General features: G+C 40.7%; 2 protein-coding genes across 4 annotated transcripts; one reads left to right on the top strand and one right to left on the bottom strand.

Annotated features, from left to right (window-relative positions):
- The first annotated feature begins 1,978 nt into the window (after window positions 1-1,978).
- On the top strand, window positions 1,979-5,192 carry LOC134202993 (27 kDa hemolymph protein-like). 3 transcript variants are annotated; one of them, XM_062677993.1, is made up of 6 exons: window positions 1,979-2,149; window positions 3,273-3,328; window positions 3,412-3,858; window positions 3,928-4,078; window positions 4,145-4,268; window positions 5,057-5,192. In XM_062677993.1, exons 2-6 carry the CDS (start codon window positions 3,286-3,288, stop codon window positions 5,069-5,071), a joined length of 780 nt encoding a protein of 259 aa, XP_062533977.1. In that variant the 5' UTR covers window positions 1,979-2,149; window positions 3,273-3,285; the 3' UTR covers window positions 5,072-5,192. The 3 variants fall into 3 exon arrangements, with proteins under 3 accessions (XP_062533977.1, XP_062533976.1, XP_062533978.1); XM_062677992.1 differs by having other exon boundaries at window positions 1,980-2,142; XM_062677994.1 differs by having other exon boundaries at window positions 2,003-2,090.
- A 15,033-nt stretch (window positions 5,193-20,225) lies between these two features.
- On the bottom strand, window positions 20,226-20,977 carry LOC134202991 (uncharacterized; the record flags this gene model as incomplete). Its single annotated transcript, XM_062677990.1, has 1 exon — window positions 20,226-20,977. A coding segment is annotated over one exon (752 nt), but the record flags the coding sequence as incomplete, so codon positions are not given.
- Between the last annotated feature and the right edge of the window lie 498 nt (window positions 20,978-21,475).

Below are 21,475 nucleotides of genomic sequence, written 5' to 3'. Positions count from 1 at the left end.
GAGGCCACCAGAAAGGAGGCTTCCGAGGCCTCTTGAAAGGAGGCTTCAGAGCCTCTTGAAAGGAGGCTTGAGCCTCTTGAAAGGAGGCTTTGAGGCCTCTTGAAGGAGGCTTTGAGCCTCTTGAAGGAGGCTTGAGCCTCTTGAAGGAGGCTTCTGAGCCTCTTGAAAGGAGGCTTGGGCCTCTTGAAAGGAGGCTTCAGGCCTCTTGAAAGGAGGCTTGGAGCCTCTTGAAGGAGGCCTGAGCCTCTTGAAGGAGGCTTCTGGGCCTCTTGAAGGAGGCTTGAGCCTCTTGAAAGGAGGCTTCTGAGCCTCTTGAAAGGAGGCTGGAGCCTCTTGAAAGGAGGCTGAGCCTCTTGGGGGTGAAGGAGGCCTGAGGCCTCTTGAAAGGAGGCTTCTGAGCCTCTTGAAAGGAGGCTTGAGCCACCAGAAAGGAGGCTTCTGAGCCTCTTGAAAGGAGGCTTCGGAGCCTCTTGGAAGAAGGCTTTCGAGCCTCTTGGAAGGAGGCTTCCGAGCCTCTTGAAAGGAGGCTTCCTAACCGCTTGAAAGGAGACTTCCGAGCCTCTTGAAAGGAGGCTTCCGAGCCTCTTGAAAGGAGGCCTCCGAGCCTCTTGAAAGAAGGCTTCCGAGCCTTTCGAATGGCGGCTTACGAGTCTCTTGAAAGGAGGTTTCGAGTCTCTTGAAAGAAGGTTTCCGAACTTCTTGAAAGGAGGCTCCCGAGCCTATTGAAAGAAGGCTTTCGAGCCTCTTGTAAGGAGGCTTTCGAAGCTCTTGCAACGAAGCTACTGAGCTTTTCGTTACTTTTATGTCTCCAAAATATAGGCTTCCGAACCTTAAAACAAGGATGTTAACGATCATTCAGTAATTTGCATTCAATCATTTAGCAGTTTGTCAATAACACATTCCAGAAGCTGAATTTCAAAATATGTTGTATGGTGGACTTCTAGTGCGAAGGTTTTTCTTCAACTTTGTCTAATGGTTCGTTATTAGAATTTAACTAATAACGGAGTTATAGCGCTAGTTACAGTAACTTAAACTAAATGATTAGAATTTTGTTATCACTTAGTCTAAGTTACTGAAACTATAGCTATAACTCCGTTACTAATGGAATTCAAACAACGAACCATTAGGCAGAGTTGTAGAAAAACCTTCGCACTAGAAGTCCACCATACAACATATTTTGAAATTCCGCTTCTGGAATGTGTTATTGACAAACTACTAAGGCTTTGGTCCGATTCGTGAATTAAAATCGAATTAAACTTAAAAGTGACAGTTCGGAAATTATGAAATCCCCCGCTCATAAGAATGGCTGGTGCTACCCAGCAATACCAACAAAACATCTATCAAAAATGATTCAATATCTGTCAAAAGTAATCTTGCTCTGCGAGCAGGGTTATTTGGAAATTTTTGAACTGTCACTTTTAAGTTTAATTCGATTTTAATTCACGAATCGGACCAAAGCCTAAATGATCGAACGCAAATTACTGAATGATCGTTAGCATCCTTGCCTTAAAATCCTAAATTTCAGAACAGAAGCATATTCTTACCGTATTATTCACCGTACACAATAGTTCATAGTTCCTTTTTGCATTAAAAAAACTAAAATACTCGTAGCTTATTTTTTCACGAAATGATAATCAATCTTAATTAATCATATCAATATTAGACGATAAATCAATTTTAAGAAGACCTCTTTTTGACAAGATCACATTACTCCTCATGATACGTCTATATATTTTTCCCTTTTTTATGGCCAACAAGTTAGATCGAATATGCGCTTTCATGCATCATTACGCCGGGACAGTTGACGTTCATTATCAATCGAAACGAATATAATTGCCAAGAAAGTTCATTTACACAAACAAAGAACAATGTTATCAATTAACTATACTCACATGTTCAGGAATTAGTAAATTCTGTACCCAATCGGCTGTTGTAAGATGAAAACGATGTTGTCTATATAAACCGATTAACAGACCGTCAGCCGTTGCAATTTCTCCTCCACAGGCATCGCACGATCAACGCGACTACGAGCTAACAACGACGAGTGCGATTACCAGTGTGGAAAGAAACTCCCAACGGAACGGAACTGGGTCAGTTCCAGAAGGATTATAACGTGCTTAGAAGTGATTTGACGAGAATTTGGTAGGAAGTGAGAGATTTGTTTATCGAGCTATTGAATAATTTCACTTATAAAGAAGAAAACGTGAATTAATAAGTTATAATCATTCGTAATGAAGTTATGTAATTTGAATCCCCATGAATACATTTTAATGCGAATAGAAATTGGAAGTGCGTGAAACACAAGACCTTCTGGAAAACTGGACCATTTTTTAATGTTGTGCGTTTTAAGGAACGTTACTAACATATTGGATAATTGTATCTCTGTTTAAATGCTTCGGAACATATGTATGTTGATTATATTTGTGGTGTGGTTCGATTAACTTGTGAAACTATAGAAAAATATATATCACTATCCAAAATTATTTAGATACTAAAAAGAGAATAATAGAGATTTTACTGTGTGTATAAAAAAAGTGTGTTCGATCTCAAAAAATAGAACAGTAGTGGTTTGGGTTACAAATGGTGTATTGAAAAGAAAACTGTGTAAAACCCTTTTTTTGAACGCAATCAGATTATATTTCAAAAATTCGGCAGTGATAAAACATATTTTCTATGCAATATGTTATGCTCGATTAAAAACCCGACTACAGATGCATAATTTATTAAATTTCTATATCGAATATTCGTAAACCTAGAAAACCACGAGATTAGAATAAACGAATAAGGTCTATGAATTTAGAAGCTTTTTGCCTTTATATGTAGTGTATGCTAATTTTCGTAAAGGATAAAGGATCACACCAAAGACGTTGAAATGGTTTACTTGTTTAATCGTTTAACGCAATGATTTAAACGGCCATGTAGTTACGTTTGGAAAGAGGCCTATGGGGGCTTTCCTCAGCCGTGTTTTAAGATGCGCGGCTACGAAGTAAGACCATGCTGAAGTTGGCTGGGTTCGACGATGCCGGCCGCTGCGAGGTGGCAATGCCCCAGTGTGGATGTAATGCCAATAAGAAGAAGACGTTTGTAAAACAAAATAATCAAACCTGCGCTCTATGATGAACTATGAAATTGTATAAATTTTGTATTGTATTCTAAATTTTTGAATTTTATTCACTAACCTTATTTACCCACTCACCCGACATGAATCTCATTCGAGAAATTTTCATAGTGACTCTGTTATTCTATCAACGTATTTTTTTCCTATTTTATAGTTCAAATTCAAACATGGCTATCAAAAGCGTATCGATGTTGTTCCTGGCTTTCTTGAGTGAGTTCTAATTAACGATCTCGCTTATAAAATATTATTTTTTAACATAATATGTTTTATATTTTTGTGATCCAACTAATCAGCAATCGTCTTAGCCGACGATACCAACAAGATCGATGTCGACAGTCTCCGGCAGCATCTGCCCGCCAATCTACAGAACCTCACCGTGCCAACCTTGGATGAAATCGAAAGTGCTGTCAAGGACAAATGCATCAAGGCCGGCGGATCGGAGGAATCGTACGAGCAGGCCAAACAGGGCGCCCAGGATCTGTTCAACTGTGTTCAAGGGCTGGTCGATATCGACCAGTTCAAGAAAGAGGTGGAGGAAGCCAAACCCACCGGAGACTTGGACACGGTGTTCAACAAGTACTGCCGAAAGCGCAACACGCTGCTCGAGTGTATCAACACATTCTCGAACTCCATTGACGCTTGTTTGGACGATGATGAGAAGCGTCACAAAGGGCACGGATTGGATGTCTTCAAAAATTTGTTGAACTTCGTGTGCCACAAGGATGGAGATCAGATTGCATGTGAGTAATTCATCAATCATCAGGTATTCAGCGGGAGAACGACGTTATGATACTTCATTTTATTAACAGTATTCATTGCCGAGAAGGGACCAGAATGCTTCCTGGAACAGAAGGACGATTTGATTCGATGCGTCAATAATACGTTTTCTGGATATTTGAAGGATGTCGATACTTCCAGCCGCACCATACCCAAATTTGTCATTGGACCGAAACAGTGCGAGTGATTATCAAAACCGGGAACCCTTGTTTGTCCACATCAGTTCCAATAATGCAATATTATTTTCAGAGATTTCACCCGGCTTCAAAACTGCTTGGTGCAAGAACTGGAACAATGTGAAGAATCTACCCCGGCCAACCTGGTTGAATCGCTGTTCAGATTTGTCCGAAAAGGTTCACCATGTGACCCAAAGGTAAATAATATCATCATAATACCACAGAGAGAGAGTGCAAACGTCAAACACAAGAAAATCCGATTGAAGTGCCATCGGTGGCCTACATCACCTACTAAAAATTGAATCCATCGTTGGAAAGGTGATGGAATGTGTTGAGTGAGACGTCTGTTTCTCTGTGATAATATTATGCTAATAATTATTTGCTCTATTCCATTGAATTCCACTACAACTTTATAATTACGTATGTCTCAGCTGTTAAGTATTTAAACTTATACTAGGAACATAATAGAGAGATTCGTACCATGAAGAATACCACCAATCTGTTCCAAGAAATAAACTAAGTATACTGTCCACAATCGCATATTTGTCCCATGTAAACAGACTACAAAAATTTCCTGTATAGAATGCGTTTAAATTTTTCAAGTTGAGTCAAGTACGGAACTCTATTATGCGCGTCTGCTATTTATTGTGTATAGGTATTAATAAGAAGTATTAATAAAGTAGAGGAATTAATTGGAATATTGTATGTACAAACAGATAGGCATCTCCGAATAAATTGCAATTTCAAAAGCAACTCACTAAGTATCAACAGTATAACCAATTGACGAACCAAGACGAGAGAAAACAACAGAAAAGCATGTCCTGCAGTTCTGTCTCATGTTCGTTGTTCAATAAAAACATGCCCTCTACTAGTAGGTTCGCTAGTGTATCAAAATTTAGGATTGATCACATTTTGCCGCAATGATGCCTATCTGTTTTCTGGTATAAGTCTCAACGAATATTAATATTCTTCGATGAATTTTTAGAACAAACAAGGATGATAGACTGATATGGGTGACGCAAATTGACAACAATAGCAGCCAAAACTATTACAGGGATCTGTTTCGTTAGCTGTAATTCCAGAATTTGGTAATCATTGTACAATACATGTCAACTTTCTCATCCGATGATTTTTTTTCTTGAAAGATAGCCTCAAAATATCACCTACCCGCCTTCTCCCAACAACTGTACAATTGCTCCCTTCCATCTGCACAACCGCCATCAGCATTATCGGCACAGACTAAAAAACCAAAAATAGAATCCTCTCCGGAGGTGCAAATCTTACTGAGCGTCTGTTCTCCATATCAGGATCGGCTCACAACAGCGTCTGTTCTCCATGTTGGGGGCGGCTGATCATCGTCCGAGTGCCAGCGAAGGACTCTTAGTGAAACTGTGCACCATGGTCCACAGGGAATAAAGAGGAATGGTCCTCCGGAAATTTAGGGGGTTTGGTGTCAGGCAAGCCAGCCTTTAAAAAACATACGCAACGAGCAATCAACAAGAGAGTACGGACCGGAACCATCAGCGAAGACCACTGCGACGAAAAGGGACTAGCGATTGTAAACTCGGTTCGTGGAACTGCAAATCTCTCAACTTCATCGGGAACACACGTATACTCGCCGATGTGCTCAAGGACCGTGGGTTCGGCATCGTAGCGCTGTAGGAGGTTTGTTGGAAGGAATCAATGGTGCGAACGTTTAGAGATAATCATACCATTTACCAGAACTGCGGCAACACACACGAGCTGGGAACAGCTTTCATAGTTATGGGCTATATGCAAAGGCGTGTGATCGGGTGGTGGCCGATCAATGAAAGAATGTGAAGGTTGAGGATCAAAGGCCGGTTCTTCAACTTCAGCATAATCAACGTCCACAGCCCACACTAGCCCAGTTTAGACCGACTATTGGGATGTTCAGCGCTCACCGGCTGACGAACGAAAACGCCCTACGACTAATTGATTTCGCCACCTCCAAGAATATGGCCATTCGCAGCACCTACTTCCAACACAGCCTTCCGTATTGGTACACCTGGAGATCACCACTGCAGACATTATCGACGTCAGGACATATCGTGGCGATAACATCGACTCTGACCACTATCTGATGATGGCTAAACTGCGCCCAAAAATATTCGTCATCAACGGCGTTCGGTACCGACGACCGGCGCGGTACGACCTAGAGCGACTGGAGCAACCTGATGTCGCCACTACATACGCGCAGATTCTCGAGGCAGCGTTGCCGGAAGAGGGTGAGCTCGATGGAGCCCCTTTTGAGGACTGCTGGAATACAGTTAAAGCAGCCATTAACGACGCAGCGGTGAACAACGTCGGGTATGTGGGACGAAGGCGACGGAACGATTAGTTCGACGGAGATTGCAGACAGATTCTGGAGAAGGACGCAGCACGGGCGGTCGCGCTGCAGCAAGGTACCCGGCAGAACGTGGAACGTTATAGACTGAAGCGGAGATAACAGACCCGCCTTTTTCAGGAGAAGAAACGCCGCCTGGAAGAAGCGGAATGCGAGGAAATGGAACAGCTGTGCTGATAGTCAGAATCTGGGAAACTGAACAGCTAACGGAGGAGTGGAAGGAAGGAGTTATAAAGACAGGAACACCGTCTTCGACCAGAGGTCGTACAGACTGAACATTTAACACCTAGCATGAGACAACGGACAGGACACATAACACCCAGTGGACCAGTGGAGAATTTTTCGATAACGAAAAGTTTCCTCCTTACCGGGGCGGGAATCGAACCCACACTCCATAGCACATGCGTCTAGACAATTGACGTCGCTAACCGCACGGCCATGAAGCCCACATTTACTGCCCCATCTACAAGAAAGGCGACAAGCTGGAGTGTGAGAACTTTCGAGCGATCACCATCCTTAATGCCGCCTACAAAGTCATATCCCAGATCATGTTCCGTCGTCCATTAGTGAAAGAGTTCGTGGGAAGTTATCAAGCCGGCTTCGTTGAGCTCGACAACGCACCAGATCTTTATTATTTATTTATTCAGACTAAGGCCGAAGTGGCCATGGCTCGGTCCATGGCTACACGTCGCCTACCAAGCAGTCGTCGGAGGGTCCGCAAATCGTCATCCACTGAAACGATCCACCTTGCTCACTGTGCACCTCGTCTTCTTATTACCGACGGATCGTTGTCGAGAACCATTTTCATCGGTAAGAAAATTATTTTGAGCTTTTTAGTGGAATGTTTTCACCTGTCATAAGACGAGTTTATACAATCCCATTGAATTCCACCACTTAATTGTATCTTGACAGATACGTATTTCGACCTCAAAAGTAAGGCCGTCTTCAGTGTCTCGTACTTGGCTCGACTCGAGTCAAGTACGCGAAGACGGCCTTACTATTTGAGGTCGAAATACGTATCTGTCAAGATATAATTATGGTGGAATTCAATGGGATTGTATAAACTCGTCTTATGACAGGCATTTTCATCGGGTTACTGTCCGACATTCTGGCTACGTGCCCGGCCCATCGCAGTCATCCGATTTTCGCGGTGTGAACGATGGATGGTTCTCCCAACAGCTGATGCAACTCGTGGTTCATTCGCCTCCTGCACGTACCGTCCGCCATCTGCGCCCACCATAGATGGTACGCAGCACTTTCCTTTCGACAACTACCAGTGCGCGTCTCATGTCCGTAGAGTACTACCAGTCTAATAAGCGTTTTGTAGATAGTCAGTTTTGTACGGCGGCGAACTCTATTCGATTGGAGCGTTTTGCGGAGTCCAAAGTACGTACGATTTCCTGCCGGGTGGTTAGTTTTTTTTTCTTCCTAAGCAATAGAGGGGGAATCTGCTCAACAGACATCCTGGGTTGTGCGGGGTTAGGGACCACCTCCAACAGCAAACGAGGAGGCAGGACTGCATCCCCGACCCGCTAAACCGTTTCCATTGCCGCCAAACCCATCGTCCCTTCGGTACAACCAGAAAGTAATGCTTCAAAGGGGGGCCAGTGCATAACGCACCCTCGAGGTTAGCTGCGTGTCCTTGCAGTTTCGAACATCGTGACTCGCTTTTTTAGAAGAACACCATGGTATCGTGCCAGCGCATTGCCGGCTTTCCAGGTGGCCTTACCACGCCCTATGTCCTCGGAAGGTGAGAAGGGTCGACTTCGCGCCTGCTTCCCTCTGCACGACTGGTATCAAGAATGATGATGCCGCGTGCACCCCAAATTGACCTCTCTGCGATAGGGCCTATTCGCCAGCACACAGAGGGACTTGCCGACGCGGTGCCTACGCCTGCCCCAGCCGTGACGAGGACCCCTTTCCCCCTTTCCGGAACCCGCCCGGTTGACCGACGCCGCGAAAGCGACGATACCATGTTGTTCTTCACGCGGCCACTTGTTCGATAAAAGGATCCTACTCCGAACCCTTGGACCACCTCTTATTTGCGCATGAACTAGCCATTCCTCGAGTCCACGCGCCCCCTTCTGTGTAACTCCGAGACGATTTGGACGATAGCCGATAAAACGGCGTTCCAGCCAACTTCATCTTTACACATCCTCCGGACTAGGTTGTCCGGGGTAGTGTCCAGACCACATGTGGCAAGCATGTGGTCACGCATTGCGCGAAAACGTGAGCACACGGACAACACGTGTTCCGCCGTTTCCTCTAAACCTGCGCACACCGGACACTCGGGCGAAGCCGAGTGTCCGAACCGGTGTAGGTACTGTCTGAAGCAACCATGGCCTGTAAGGACCTAGGTCAGGTGGAAAGTGATTTCCCCATGGCGCCTCTTGACCCACGTACCTATCTCCGGTATCAACCTATGTGTTCATCTACCCTTAGTGGAACTGTCCCACGCAAGCTGCCATTTGACCATTGAGGCCAACCTGACAGTCCTACGGATGCCTCTCGTGCCGCGCATTTCGAAGCACTCTATGTCTTCACCGATCACGATGTCAATAGGCATCATACCGGTGATGACGCAAAATGCATCGTGCGACACGGTACGGTACGCGCTCGCAACTCTTAGGCACATGAGCCTATACGTACTTACGCCTGCCCTTATCACCGCTTGTTGCTCCAACTTTCGGTTGTTAACAACAACCACCTCAGTCTTGTGGTGCGCCAGTTCTAACTTTCTGGAACTCATCCACTCCTCCACAATTGCGATTGAGTGGGCTGCAGTCAACTCCACCTCTTCGATCGATTCGCCGTAGACCTCCAGCGTAATGTCGTCAGCGAAGCCGACGATTACCTCGCCCACCAGGAACTTCAACCTCAAGATACCGTCGTACATGACGTTCCATAACACCGGACCCAGTATGGAACCTTGCGGAACCCCTGAGGTTATGTCAACGCACTTCCAACCCGCCTCCGTGTCGTATACCAGTACTCGATTCTGGAAGTCGCTTCCGAGAATCTTGTACAGGTACTCGGGAATTCCAAGACGCAGGAGCGCATCTGCAATAGCTACCCAACTGGCACTATTGAAAGCATTCCTCACGTCGAGAGTCACTACTGCACAATAGCGAACTCCCCTCCTCTTACGCTGGATAGCTGCCGCGTGGTTCGTGGTGGGTGGCTAACGTAGACCTCTCTTGTGCCTCTTCCTATCATGTACTTCGTCTTCGACATGTTGATGACTAGTCCAATCCATTTAGCTTAGGGATGAATCGATACTAGTAAATACTCGATACTTTTGATTCGATACCAAGTACTTTTGGAATCGATACTTTGATTGAAGTACTTGAATCAATCGAGTACCCGATTTAAAGTCTTTTAAATTTAATAAACCTTAATAGAAACATTCGTATTTTCTTCGTAATAATCTTCTAAGTATTTAAATCGAATAAAAATACCAATTTTTAAATTAAACCAATAAGAAATACCATTTTCTGCCGCTCAACACTTATTTGTGCTAATTACAGTATATTAATAGTGAAATTCCCAAAAGTGAAGTAAGCTTTATTTAATAGATTTCTTATGATTAATTTAAAACTGAGGATCATAAATGTGGCCTATCCTTAATCCTAATGTGACTCGTATAATGCCGGATAGTCCCAGACAGTGAATTCGAGAGACTATGGAATCCGTAGAAAATCCCAAAATCCTAAAAGCATTTAAAACCTTAAGGGTCTGGAAAATGTGGGAAAATTGAAAATTAGTTTGATATACGGAATTAAGGATATGTCAAAATATTCTGAAGAGCTTAGGTCATGACTATTGCAGGATCTGAACATTAGTAAGGGGAATGACGGCTTTGGCAGGTTTTGTTCTATTATTGTCAGGGGGTTTTGTATAACTAATTATGCTCAAATTTGGCCTAAACATTCTTTGCATATCAAAGAATATTGTGGCCAAATTTCATTAAATTTGGTCAACAAAAACCCCCCTGGCAATAATAAACTAAAACCTGCCAAAGCCGTCATTTCCCCTATATCAGAAAATGTGTAAAATATTAAGTTTAGATCCGTAAAATCAATCAGAAAAACGCCTGAAGCGCTTAAGAATTTTAAAAAAACAGCTTCACCTGCTTTATTCAATGGTTTTCCAGACTGAACACTTACGAAAGATGAAGGACAACGGACAATACCTAATAGGTCTGTGAAAAATGTTTTACTTATCGAAAAATGTCTACGACTGAAGCGAGAATCGAACCCTCAGCTCATAATACATAATATACTTATGTGTATGTACCATACGCTCAGACGACCGGCGCCGCAAACCGCATATAACTCAATAAATAAAGCTTTCATAATAAATAATGCATAAAAAGTCCCGGATTGATCCGAGAAAAAACCGGTCACTCTACTCAATCCCATATTGGTTTTCAACTTTCCTTAAACTCGATAGTAAATGGCTCATAGTGAGTTGCAAAAGTCCCATTCCATTGGAGAAGCATCAAAGAGAATCGCATCATTAGGTTAAGAATGCATGATGAAAAGATGCAATAATTATTGGTTTACATATTGAATGTTTCACGTGGAATAAAGTTTAACAGCTTTACTCTAAAAATAAAGGAATTAAAGTATCGAAAAACTAATAGTAATGAAATGTGCTTAATTTTTTAGTATTCCATTCAACATAAATAATGAATAACTACTTGACAGTGACAACATAATCGTTTTTGAATTTTACTTCAAATATATGAGTACTCATATGATACGAGTAGGTATCGATACTTTTAATTCGATATTTTGTGGTATCGATACTTTTATACGATACTACTTTAAAGTAAAAGTATCGATACCTCAGTGGTATCGTTTCATCCCTAATTTTTTAGCTTCGCTTTTCAGTCTAATGTAGGCTTCCTCCATCCTCTCAAAGTTATGTGCCATATTACAATGTCGTCGGCGAAACCAAATAACTGGACGGACTTCGTGAAAATCGTACCACTCGTGTCGATCTCTGACCTTCGCATTACCCCTTCCAAAGCGATGTTGAAAAGCAGACAAGAAAGGCCATCACGTGTGGGCACGTTGTATTCGCGGCATTTCTGCAATACCTGGCGTACGGCGAATTGCGCGGTAGTTGCTATTGCTATAATCCAGCTTGTCGCTCTTTTGTAGATCGGACACACGATAACTTTCATCCACTCCTGCGGCAGAACCTCATCCTTCCAAACCTTGGTAATTGGTCAACTCCAAGAGCTTTGATGTTTTTCAGCCGGCCGATGTTCTCCTGGATTTTTCTTGAAATCCGGGGCCGAAGGACGTATATCTTGCGTGCGTGCTCCCAGGTTCACTACCATACTGCCACCTTTGGCTGCCATATTGCCATTCAGGTGCTCTTCGTAGTGCTGCCGACACCTTTGGATTATAGATAGTGGAATATATAGATGAGCGAAGATAAATCCTCTGTCTCCAAACGAACTGTCAAACGTGTCTCCAAACGAGCATGACGTCACGATTTCAATGGAAACGTTAAGGGCTGTGACGTCATATGCGCGTGTGCACGGGCAAAAAAATCGACTTAGCCATGCTTTCGCTCATCTATAGATTCTACTATCTATACCAGGGCTGCCCAACGTACGGCCCGCGGGCCGGATGCGGCCCTCGGCTCCATTTTTTGTGGCCCGCGGCGTGTAAGAAAAATCACTTCATAACCGGCCCGAAAGCTTTTCTATCTGGCTCGAGAAGCTCCTTCTTATTATTTATTAATAAATTCTGTAGGTTATTACTTGGGTTATTACTAATTAAAATAATTAAATCTGGGCAAGCACAGAGTCGAATAATGCAGCACGGACCACTTTTGCTGTTAATGAAATTTTGGCAATGCGGGTGAAATATTTCCAGGATGGAGTACTTGTTAAGGAATGCATATCGGCTGTGGTTGATACTGTGTGCTCTAAAGAAAAAGCCTCCTTCAGTAGTATTAGTTTGTCACACGGTGAAGAGTTAGAGTTCGCACAGAAGATTTGAAACTACGTTACGTAAAAAATCCAACTGCTTCTGAATCTACCTGCTCACAATAGATAACAATACTGAATGTAAAAAACAAGCACAGATAGCTGTTATCGTAAGGGGAATTGATGATTATCTTCAAATTACAGAGGAAATAGCAGCTTTGATCTCAATAAAGGAAACGACTACCTCAGGTATAGACCTGAAGAAAGCTGTTAAGACCTGTATGAAGGAGCTTCAAATCTTTTTTGAAAATTTAAGAACTGATGAAGCTCGCAACCAATAAAGGAAAAGAACACGGGCATTGTAACACTTGAAAATTAAAGCAAGCAAGCAAGTATTTTTACCAAAAAGATCTGTATGCAAAAACGATTGATATTCGTTACCCACGTTATAAAGAAAATCAACTTTAACTACGTGTGGAAACTTGACCAGACCATCATTAATTCCAAATTCTGTTGGCGGAAATATAATCAGAATCCATCATTTCGCGCACTGTAAGGGCTGCCGTTTTTTGACACTTGGCTGCCTAGAAAAATGTCTAAAAACGGCAGCCATTACCGCGCGCGAAATGCTGGATACGGAGATTTGCTGTGCTGCGAAGTTCTCAATCCTACACCACGTTTGAGAGATTTTATTCTCTTCGAAAGGAAATCATACTATTTTTACAAGATAAAGCAAAACCAATGCCCAAGCCGCATGATCCTGAATGGGTGAGTGGCTTGACCTTAATAGTAAATGTCACCAAATATCTCAATGACTCGAACATGAAGATATGAAATTTCAAATCAGGTATCATCACATCGAACTTTTATTATCCAACATGCAAATTATTGAAACAATTTGGCCCTATTGATTGTTGAAAACCGATGCATTTCTCAAATTCCGGTAGAACACAGTCGAAGCCTTTCAACAGAACACAGTTCCTTGTACTTGAAATGTGCTCAAATATAAATTTCAGAAAGACTCATGTATTGTAAGATATTTTCTCTCTCCAGAAGAATATATCAGGAATGAAAGCAGTAAAAAGTAGGTAAGTTGATATTTATTATCTTGCTTGTGAATTTCGATCAACGATTGTGAAATCAATATGCGTCGAGTATTGGAAAGAAGCCAACAATTCCATGTTCTGTTACGTAAAAAAGAAAATAGGCACAAAAAAAGATTGTTTAATCGTATTTTTTTTAGCCAATTTTAGCCATTTAGTAGAACTAAATGCAATTAAAAAAAAACGTGTTTTGCTTTAATTTTTTTGGAAATGTATTAAAAATATGTACCGAATATTTCCTGGCCCGCCTGCAAGTGACCATTCTGAAAATCGGCCCGTGGCTTGAAAAGGTTGGGCATGCCTGATCTATACTTTGGATCACCTCACGCTCGTTTGTAAGAAGGTTCCCGTTTATGTCCTGACACATATCGGGCTGTGGCATGTGGGCCTTACGTGAACGTGAACGTGAACTTCTCATAGAACTTTCGTGCGTAATTAGCGCGATCCAGTTGCTTCGTCTATATCCTGCCTCGTTCGCTCTCGTGTGGTGTTACAGCAATCTCGCCCATGCTGCTTTCTTCTCTTCTACTAACTGCTCACATTCGCCGTCATACCATTCGTTTCTTTGATCCTTGCCTAGTGCAACGGTTGCGGTGTTGCGATGCTCGAACATCTCTCCAGCCTTGCTGACAAAACTGTTCGCAAATGTTTATTTCTTCGGTGTTCGAATACAAGTGATGATTTTGTGGTTAGGTATTTTTTCGCTACTCCTTCGCGCCAGCCAAGGCGACTATAATAATTAGGGTACGTTGATTAATCGAGAAAGGAAGGAAAGCATATCTCCGAATATCTACCGTCCTGTAGCCGCCCAATGTTTAGCCGCGGCGGGCAACTCCGACGCGTGTTGTACACCTTAACTGTGGCACATCTATACTTGCTGCGCACTTAAATGGGGAATGTGTTAAGTGTGCAACACTGCTACCTACTGCTCAATTTACTAAAACGCAGTAAGCTGGTGCCCCTAAGCTGTCAACTATTTTCTCATTCAAACTTTGTAACCTGAAGTAATAAAACCAGTTTTTCTTTCTATTAACATTAAACAGTTTTCCTCAAGTTATTAGTCCATGTCCTCAAGTTATTGAGGCCATTGAAATACCGGAGCGGCAAGACCAGCCGACACGCACGTCACGAAAGCAGAGAAGAAGAAACTACGGGAAAAACGAGCTAGGCAGGAGCGAGAATGCCGGTCGCTACTTATATCAAGAATAAGCGATTTCCAACTGGAATACGTTCAAGCCCGAAGGAAATCTGACAAGCACTCAAGCGGGTGTTCGAACAGCGGAGCATCGCCAGTCGAATGCATCTGAAGCGTCGGATGCTAATTCTGCGTTTCGAGGGCGGATCGCTTCACGAACATTTCTCGCTTAACTTTTCAAAAGGACCTAAGTAACATTTTTTTCATGATTTAATTTGAATAGCGCAATCAACAGAACAACATGAAATCTATTGATTGCAGTGTTCAAATTAATTCATGAAAAAAATGTTACTTAGGTCCTTTTGAAAAGTTAAGCGAGATTTCTTGTGCTACTGGAGCGGATATGGAGGAGCTTGACATCATCTGTCACTTGCTTCTCACTTTGGGGCCATTGGCCCGTATGAATAAAAAGTAGTAATCCACACTTTACTACAAATTATGTAGTATTTACTACTTTTGTAGCAAAACGGTATGAATAAAAAAAAAGATATTTTAGTTACTAGATAAAGATTGTCGCTACTGTTCCCTTTGTTCTGCTGTCCGAAACATGTGTGGTACATACCTGTCAAATCGTATGGATTTTCCTTCTTTGACATTTAGCCTATCCTCGCCAGCAAAAGATGTTCCGGACAGCGACGACAGCGACAGTCTTTATCTAGTAACTAAAATATCTTTTGAATAAAGGCACGTTTACTTTACTACAATTTTCGAACATACTACACTACTTTTGTGGAACTTGTTTGACAGTTGGTATGAATAAAAGCAGTAAATACTACAAATTGTTTGTAGTCTGCTCAGGAGCTTGCTACAAAATTATTCCATCGCCAGGATTTAAATTTGCCTAAATGGTAAAAGGTGTTTACGAATTGAAATAACCCCCACAAATTAAATTTACGATACGATTAGTGTTATTTATCAAAGTTTCTACGGTATGGTCGGTTTTTACTAGTTTTTTTTACGCCGGTCGTTTTTATGCGACGAATTATTTTCGAAATTTTGGGACATACGCTGGTTTTTATACGTATTTTCTTGAAGTTTTTTTTACGCGGTTGTTTAAAATGATCGGGAGAAACCGGAGAAACGGTACGTCCCCCACGTAAATACAGACATAAGTGTATCGATTTTTGGAAGTGGACGTAAAATGTTCGACGAAACATTTGTTAACTGAATCGAATCACGAGGAGAAGCGGCGAACGGCAAATGCGATCTATACATCCGTGTAACAAAACAGCAGATTCCAAAAACCACGGTCAAAATGACTTCAACTATAATCGATTATTTGCGATTTTTACGTACCCTGACTATAATAAAAAAAAACCGCGTAAAATAACTTCAAAAAAATCCGCGTGAAAACCCACAAAGATCCCAAATTTAAAATAGTTGCGTAAAATGAATTACGCTAAAAAAAACGCGTGATTTTAATACATATACCAGAGCAAGCGTCAGCGTGTCGGAAAATTGCCGAAAAAAACGTTGGATTCAATTCCCGAACTCAAGCTATGCGATGAAAAATATCAAGATTCTTGGACCCAGAATCATAATTTCTCTCACGCTAGGTTTTTATACTTATTTGAATTTTCAATATATTATAATACTAGCGAAAGAGACCCAGCTTTGCCCGGGTGTTGCAAATGTCACAATAAACTATTTGCAGCGCCGCACAATCAATTTCCGCGCGTTTGTTCTGTTTTCCTCAACAGCTGACTCAAAATTGTATTCAGACGATTTTTTACATTTTCCGGCCATATTCACCAACTTTTTGTATATACAAACCTTGCGGATCTCAAAACGAATCGATTAGAGAAAAAATCTTGCAAATCGGTCAACCCGTTCGCGAGTTAAATCGTCAGGAAGGAAATCTCAACTCATTTTTATTATATAGAAGAAGATATATATGGTAGGGAACAACTGCAACATGAAAAACAAAACATAAACAAAGCAAATTTTGACAGATATAATTTGTAGCAAATAGGGGGAAAGACGGCTTTGGCAGGTTTTGTTCTATTATTGGCAGGGGGGTTTTTGTCGACCGAATTTTATGAAATTTGGCCACAATATTCTTTGATATGCAATGAATTTTTAGGCCAAATTTGAGCATAGTCAGTCATAAAAAAACCCCCCTGCCAATAATAGAACAAAACCTGCCAAAGCCGTCATTCCCCCTACTACTCTTTTGTTTTCGAAATTAGTATTTACTATTATGTTCGAAAAAGTTTATTATTCATACCAAATCAACTTTACTACATGTGGACCTTACTACAAAGTAGTAACTACATATTGTAGATTTTACTACTTTTTATTCATACGAGCCATTGTTCTCGACCGTAGTTACGGCTACTTCTCAAATTTTGTACTCAAACGGACTCAAAGGAAAAGAGTTCAAAATGTAACGGTAAATGCCTCAAATCAAGATACGATTTTCAAACGATTCTTAATCGCTGGCGTGTTTTTATCACTTGATAATTAAAAAGTAAGATCGCGGGTGAGTGTTGATCATCCTCGATTTGTTGAAAATTTGATTTTTCCCATCCCTGTTTCGGACGAGCGAGAACTTTTCACCGCCGGATCGCAAAATAAAAATACGGACAAAAATGTCCACAGGTGTTTATTTCTTCGCTGTTCGAATATAAGTGATGATTTGTGTGTGGTTAGGTATTTTATCTCTACTCCTGGCGCTGGCGTGGTCTCGCGCCAGCCAAGGCGACTATAATAATTAGGGTGCGTTGATTAATCGAGGGGAAGGAAAGTTGACGCATATCTCCGAACATCTACCGTCCTGTAGCCGCCCAATGTTTAGCCGCGGCGGGCTGCTGTGACGCGTGTTGTACACCTTACCTGTGGCACATCTATACTTGCTGCGCACTCAAATGAGGAATGGTCATCACGTTCAGTATAATGAAAAAAACAACCTAATTTTTCAAATACTTTGTATTATGATTCATACATTACGCTAGTATTGTTTTCAGTATTTTCATAGTCAATATCAGTTAATTTATACCGCATTGATTAAAATTATCATACACAGTCCTGCATAAATCCCACGTAATACGCATGACGGGACTTATCCTTCTTACATGCTTCATTCTTCTCGCAGAACAATCCATTACACGATTTATACGCTTGCTAAACATTGAATACATATCTATTGTACTAAAAATTATAAAATTACTCGAATCCAGATCGATAACGCAATAGTAGTGGAAGAAAATTTCAACTCATTTTTTAACAAAACCTATACAGAATATGTTCCCAGAACAAATTACCTTCAAACGAAGAAGCGGTTGCGAGTTATTGATACCTAAATCTAATCGATTTGTACTGGTAGTCTCAGATTCCAGATCCTCGCCTGTTTTGTACAAAAACCTATTTTTTTACAATTTGGAAGTGTAATACTGTTCTCCAGCACGTTGATCGCATGATCAATTGATTATGATTCATGAACAAAAGAGCTATTTATCATTCAAACAAATCATTCTATAAAAGCAAATTAACAGTTATCGATATGAAGAAGAAGTCATAAGCTTACAAGGAATTAACAATAGCGCAAACAAATGTTTTACAAATCATTAATCTCCTTAGAAAGCTTATAGTAATAATGCAGAAAATGTGAACTGTCCTGATTTTACGTGTACTAATTTTGTTGCAAATCTGTTTTGACTGGTATAAAAAATGACAAAAGTTTGATCTGTAACGCGAACATTCAGCAATTCCTACTATAACTAGGTGGTTTAGATTCTACAAACGACTTGAATAGCTGTTAAATGCATTGCTGATAATGCCGTTTCAGGGCAGCGTGCAAATTGGGTTTGTTGGAGGATTGATCATAAATAATAATGTATTGCAAGTTTCTTAACATCGGCTGTTTTTTGTCAATATGTTACGTTACGATCGTAGATAAAATGATGCTACTTGATAAAACACTCATTGCTGTTTGGCTATTATCGGTATTATTATAATTCGATTAGGAATAGTTTTTAGTTCGTTTGTTTGAAACACTACTTTGAAGCATTACCGATTTGTTTGTTCTTGAATGATTTTTTTTTTGTTTCTATAGGTTGACAAATAGCGTATTCATCTTCATCTATTATTTTATCAATTTGTTTATTTATTGTGCCAGTATCTAGCACAACATCTATGTTGGCTTCTTTACATATAAATATCTATCGAAAAAATAAACAGCTTTACATAAAATTTACATACAGAAAATCAACAAAAATAGATTGCACTGTTTTATGCAGGAAAATTTCCATGCATTATCTTTTTATATTTTTCAAAATATCACTGAAATATGAGAATCGTAGGATAACGAATAATGCAAGACAAAAACTGATTAATTCATGTTCCAATTTTAGTTGATCGAATTTTCCAACCAAACTACGATAGATTTTTCGTTGCAGAGACAATCTCGCGGAGATAGAAGAAATTGTTTATAATATGGAGCGGGCTGTTGCTTTAATCGACACCTATCTAATTGAGCAAAAAATAGATTTTTGAATGCTTCCAACACAGATATTGTTTTAGAAAAAGTTTCGTTTCAAGATGTCGACCATTTTATTCAAAGCACGTGGAAGATTTTTTCTGATATAAGCGTAGCTCAACAACGAATCACAATGAAAGGTGGATCAGAAATTCAAACCTGATCAATGTTGCATTTGCGATCGCAATCTACACGAAATATGAAATATTTGTCTAAATTTAACACAAAAATAACCAACATAGCAAATTTTGCAAATGGACTTGCGATCATTATTTAAAAGATTGAGTACATGATTCTGATAGGAAAAATACGGCTTGAGAAGGGCCTTTCCTATTATTGTCATGTTTCAAACTCGATTATTGATATAAAAACTATTTTCTGGACAAAATTGAGCACAATAGAAAACCATAAATAAAAATCATGCGAAAGACGCAACTTCCACTAATTTTTATTCTTCAAATCCATCAATTCAAGTTAGCAAATTAGAAGGCCAATATCAACGAACCGAAAATCATAAATATTTTCTTTTGTTTTGCGAAATACGGAAAACTAGTTCGTAAAATATTTTTACACTATAAGGTTCAATTTAGAAAGTTGTCTAAATGTATTCATTGACAAATATTGTTTTATCAACCGCTAATTTATAGCTACTGCCATCATTAAGCCTTCGACGATAATAATTTTATAGTTGATTTTTCTCTCTATCATAGCAATTTTCAATGCTTGTTTTCAGTATAGGAACGTATGGTTTATTTATAAAGAAAGCATAAAAATAAGTCTCTATAAAAATAATAAAAAAAATAATTCACTTGAAAACTTGTATACAAAAATAGAGAGCATCATACACATTCAGCTGCATATCTACAATTTTTACCTATCATACTTTACTTCTTGATGTTTTACTTAGTAAACATTTTATATTATATTGGCATTCATAATAACTTAAAGGAACAGGAAGCATCCAGACGATATTGCAGAGAGCATTATCAACAGATATTAATACCTACAAGAATATACTTCTACAGTAGATTCTACTTAAACCATCGTCTTAATTTACCAGCACGCAATTACTGCCACTGACCGACGCCAGGTTGACTAGGATACGGAGGATAGTTGTAGTTCGAGGGAGGTGGCGGCGGTGGATATGAATGGTACTGGGGATCTCCGGCAGAGTACGGAGCCCCCGCCGCCGGATAGTAAGGATACGCAGGAGGAGGGTAATAGCCTTGGGTTTGGTAGCCCTGCGCCTGGTAGGGATACTGATAGGGATTGGCGCCGTTGTCGGGGATGTACGTCGGAGGACTTTCGAAACTACCGGCAGCGGAACCGGCCGCATTGCCTACAGGAGCAGCACTCTCCGGACGATGGAAAGCGGAACCATTAGAGCTAACTGCTTGTGTGGTGGCTGGTGCACTGCTCGGAGCAGTGCTGTTATACGAAGAATAAGGAGTAAAAGTGGAGGGGCTGGCAGATGATTGTAGATGTTGGTAGCTCGAAGTCGCATCAGCGGGATTGGCTGTGGCCACGGGAGGTGTCTGATAGTTTTGCTGCTGCTGATTCGGTTGATGTGCCGAAGGAACCGGTGGAGGCGCGTAACCGTGGGATGAGGAACCACGGGAATGACTTCTTACCTGGCTGGGCTGAGGTTGTTGTGCTGTTGTTGATTGCTGCTGCTGGTGGTAATAACTAGATGAATCAGTTGGAACCGTCGATGAGGACATAACGGTATTAGCGGTTGACACGGATGTCGGCGGCGATTGGTAGTAGTTTGAACGATTCACAGATGAGTTTGTGCTGTTGCTAGATGTGTACGATGAACCTGGACATACAATATACGGTACTGAGTTTCCTTACACCATTGTTAACGGATGTTATAAAAGCATTTAATGCTAAATAGTGATAGCAATTGATAAAAATTTTACTACAAAATGCAGAAAATAATTTAGCGGATGCTTTTATTTCATAATATTTTCTTGGTATTTTTACCCTAAATAAACAAAATTCCGCGAAATTATTTTCTGCATTTTTTCATTCATAATTCATAATCGTCAATTATCTACGATAAACCATGATCGTTGCAAACAGTAGCAATTTTTCTGCATTCCGGGAGGCTTGTCCCTCATTTCAGCACTGTACGAACATTATTATGTTAAATTTGGGCTTTGGGAAATGAGAGTAGAAAAGCATATGATATACAACATATAAATATGAATTTAAAAATCACCACCAGATTTAATGTATAATTTCGCCTTAATTTAATTTCGATGCCAATTTCAAATAGCGCCACTTTTTAAGACACCGCATGAAATTTCGCATA

The sequence above is a fragment of the Armigeres subalbatus genome, unplaced genomic scaffold, assembly GCF_024139115.2.
Source record: "Armigeres subalbatus isolate Guangzhou_Male unplaced genomic scaffold, GZ_Asu_2 Contig1549, whole genome shotgun sequence".
Taxonomy (NCBI): Eukaryota; Metazoa; Arthropoda; class Insecta; order Diptera; family Culicidae; genus Armigeres; species Armigeres subalbatus.
The sequence above is the reverse complement of the archived record's forward strand: the minus strand, read 5'-3'. Positions and strand labels throughout refer to the sequence as shown.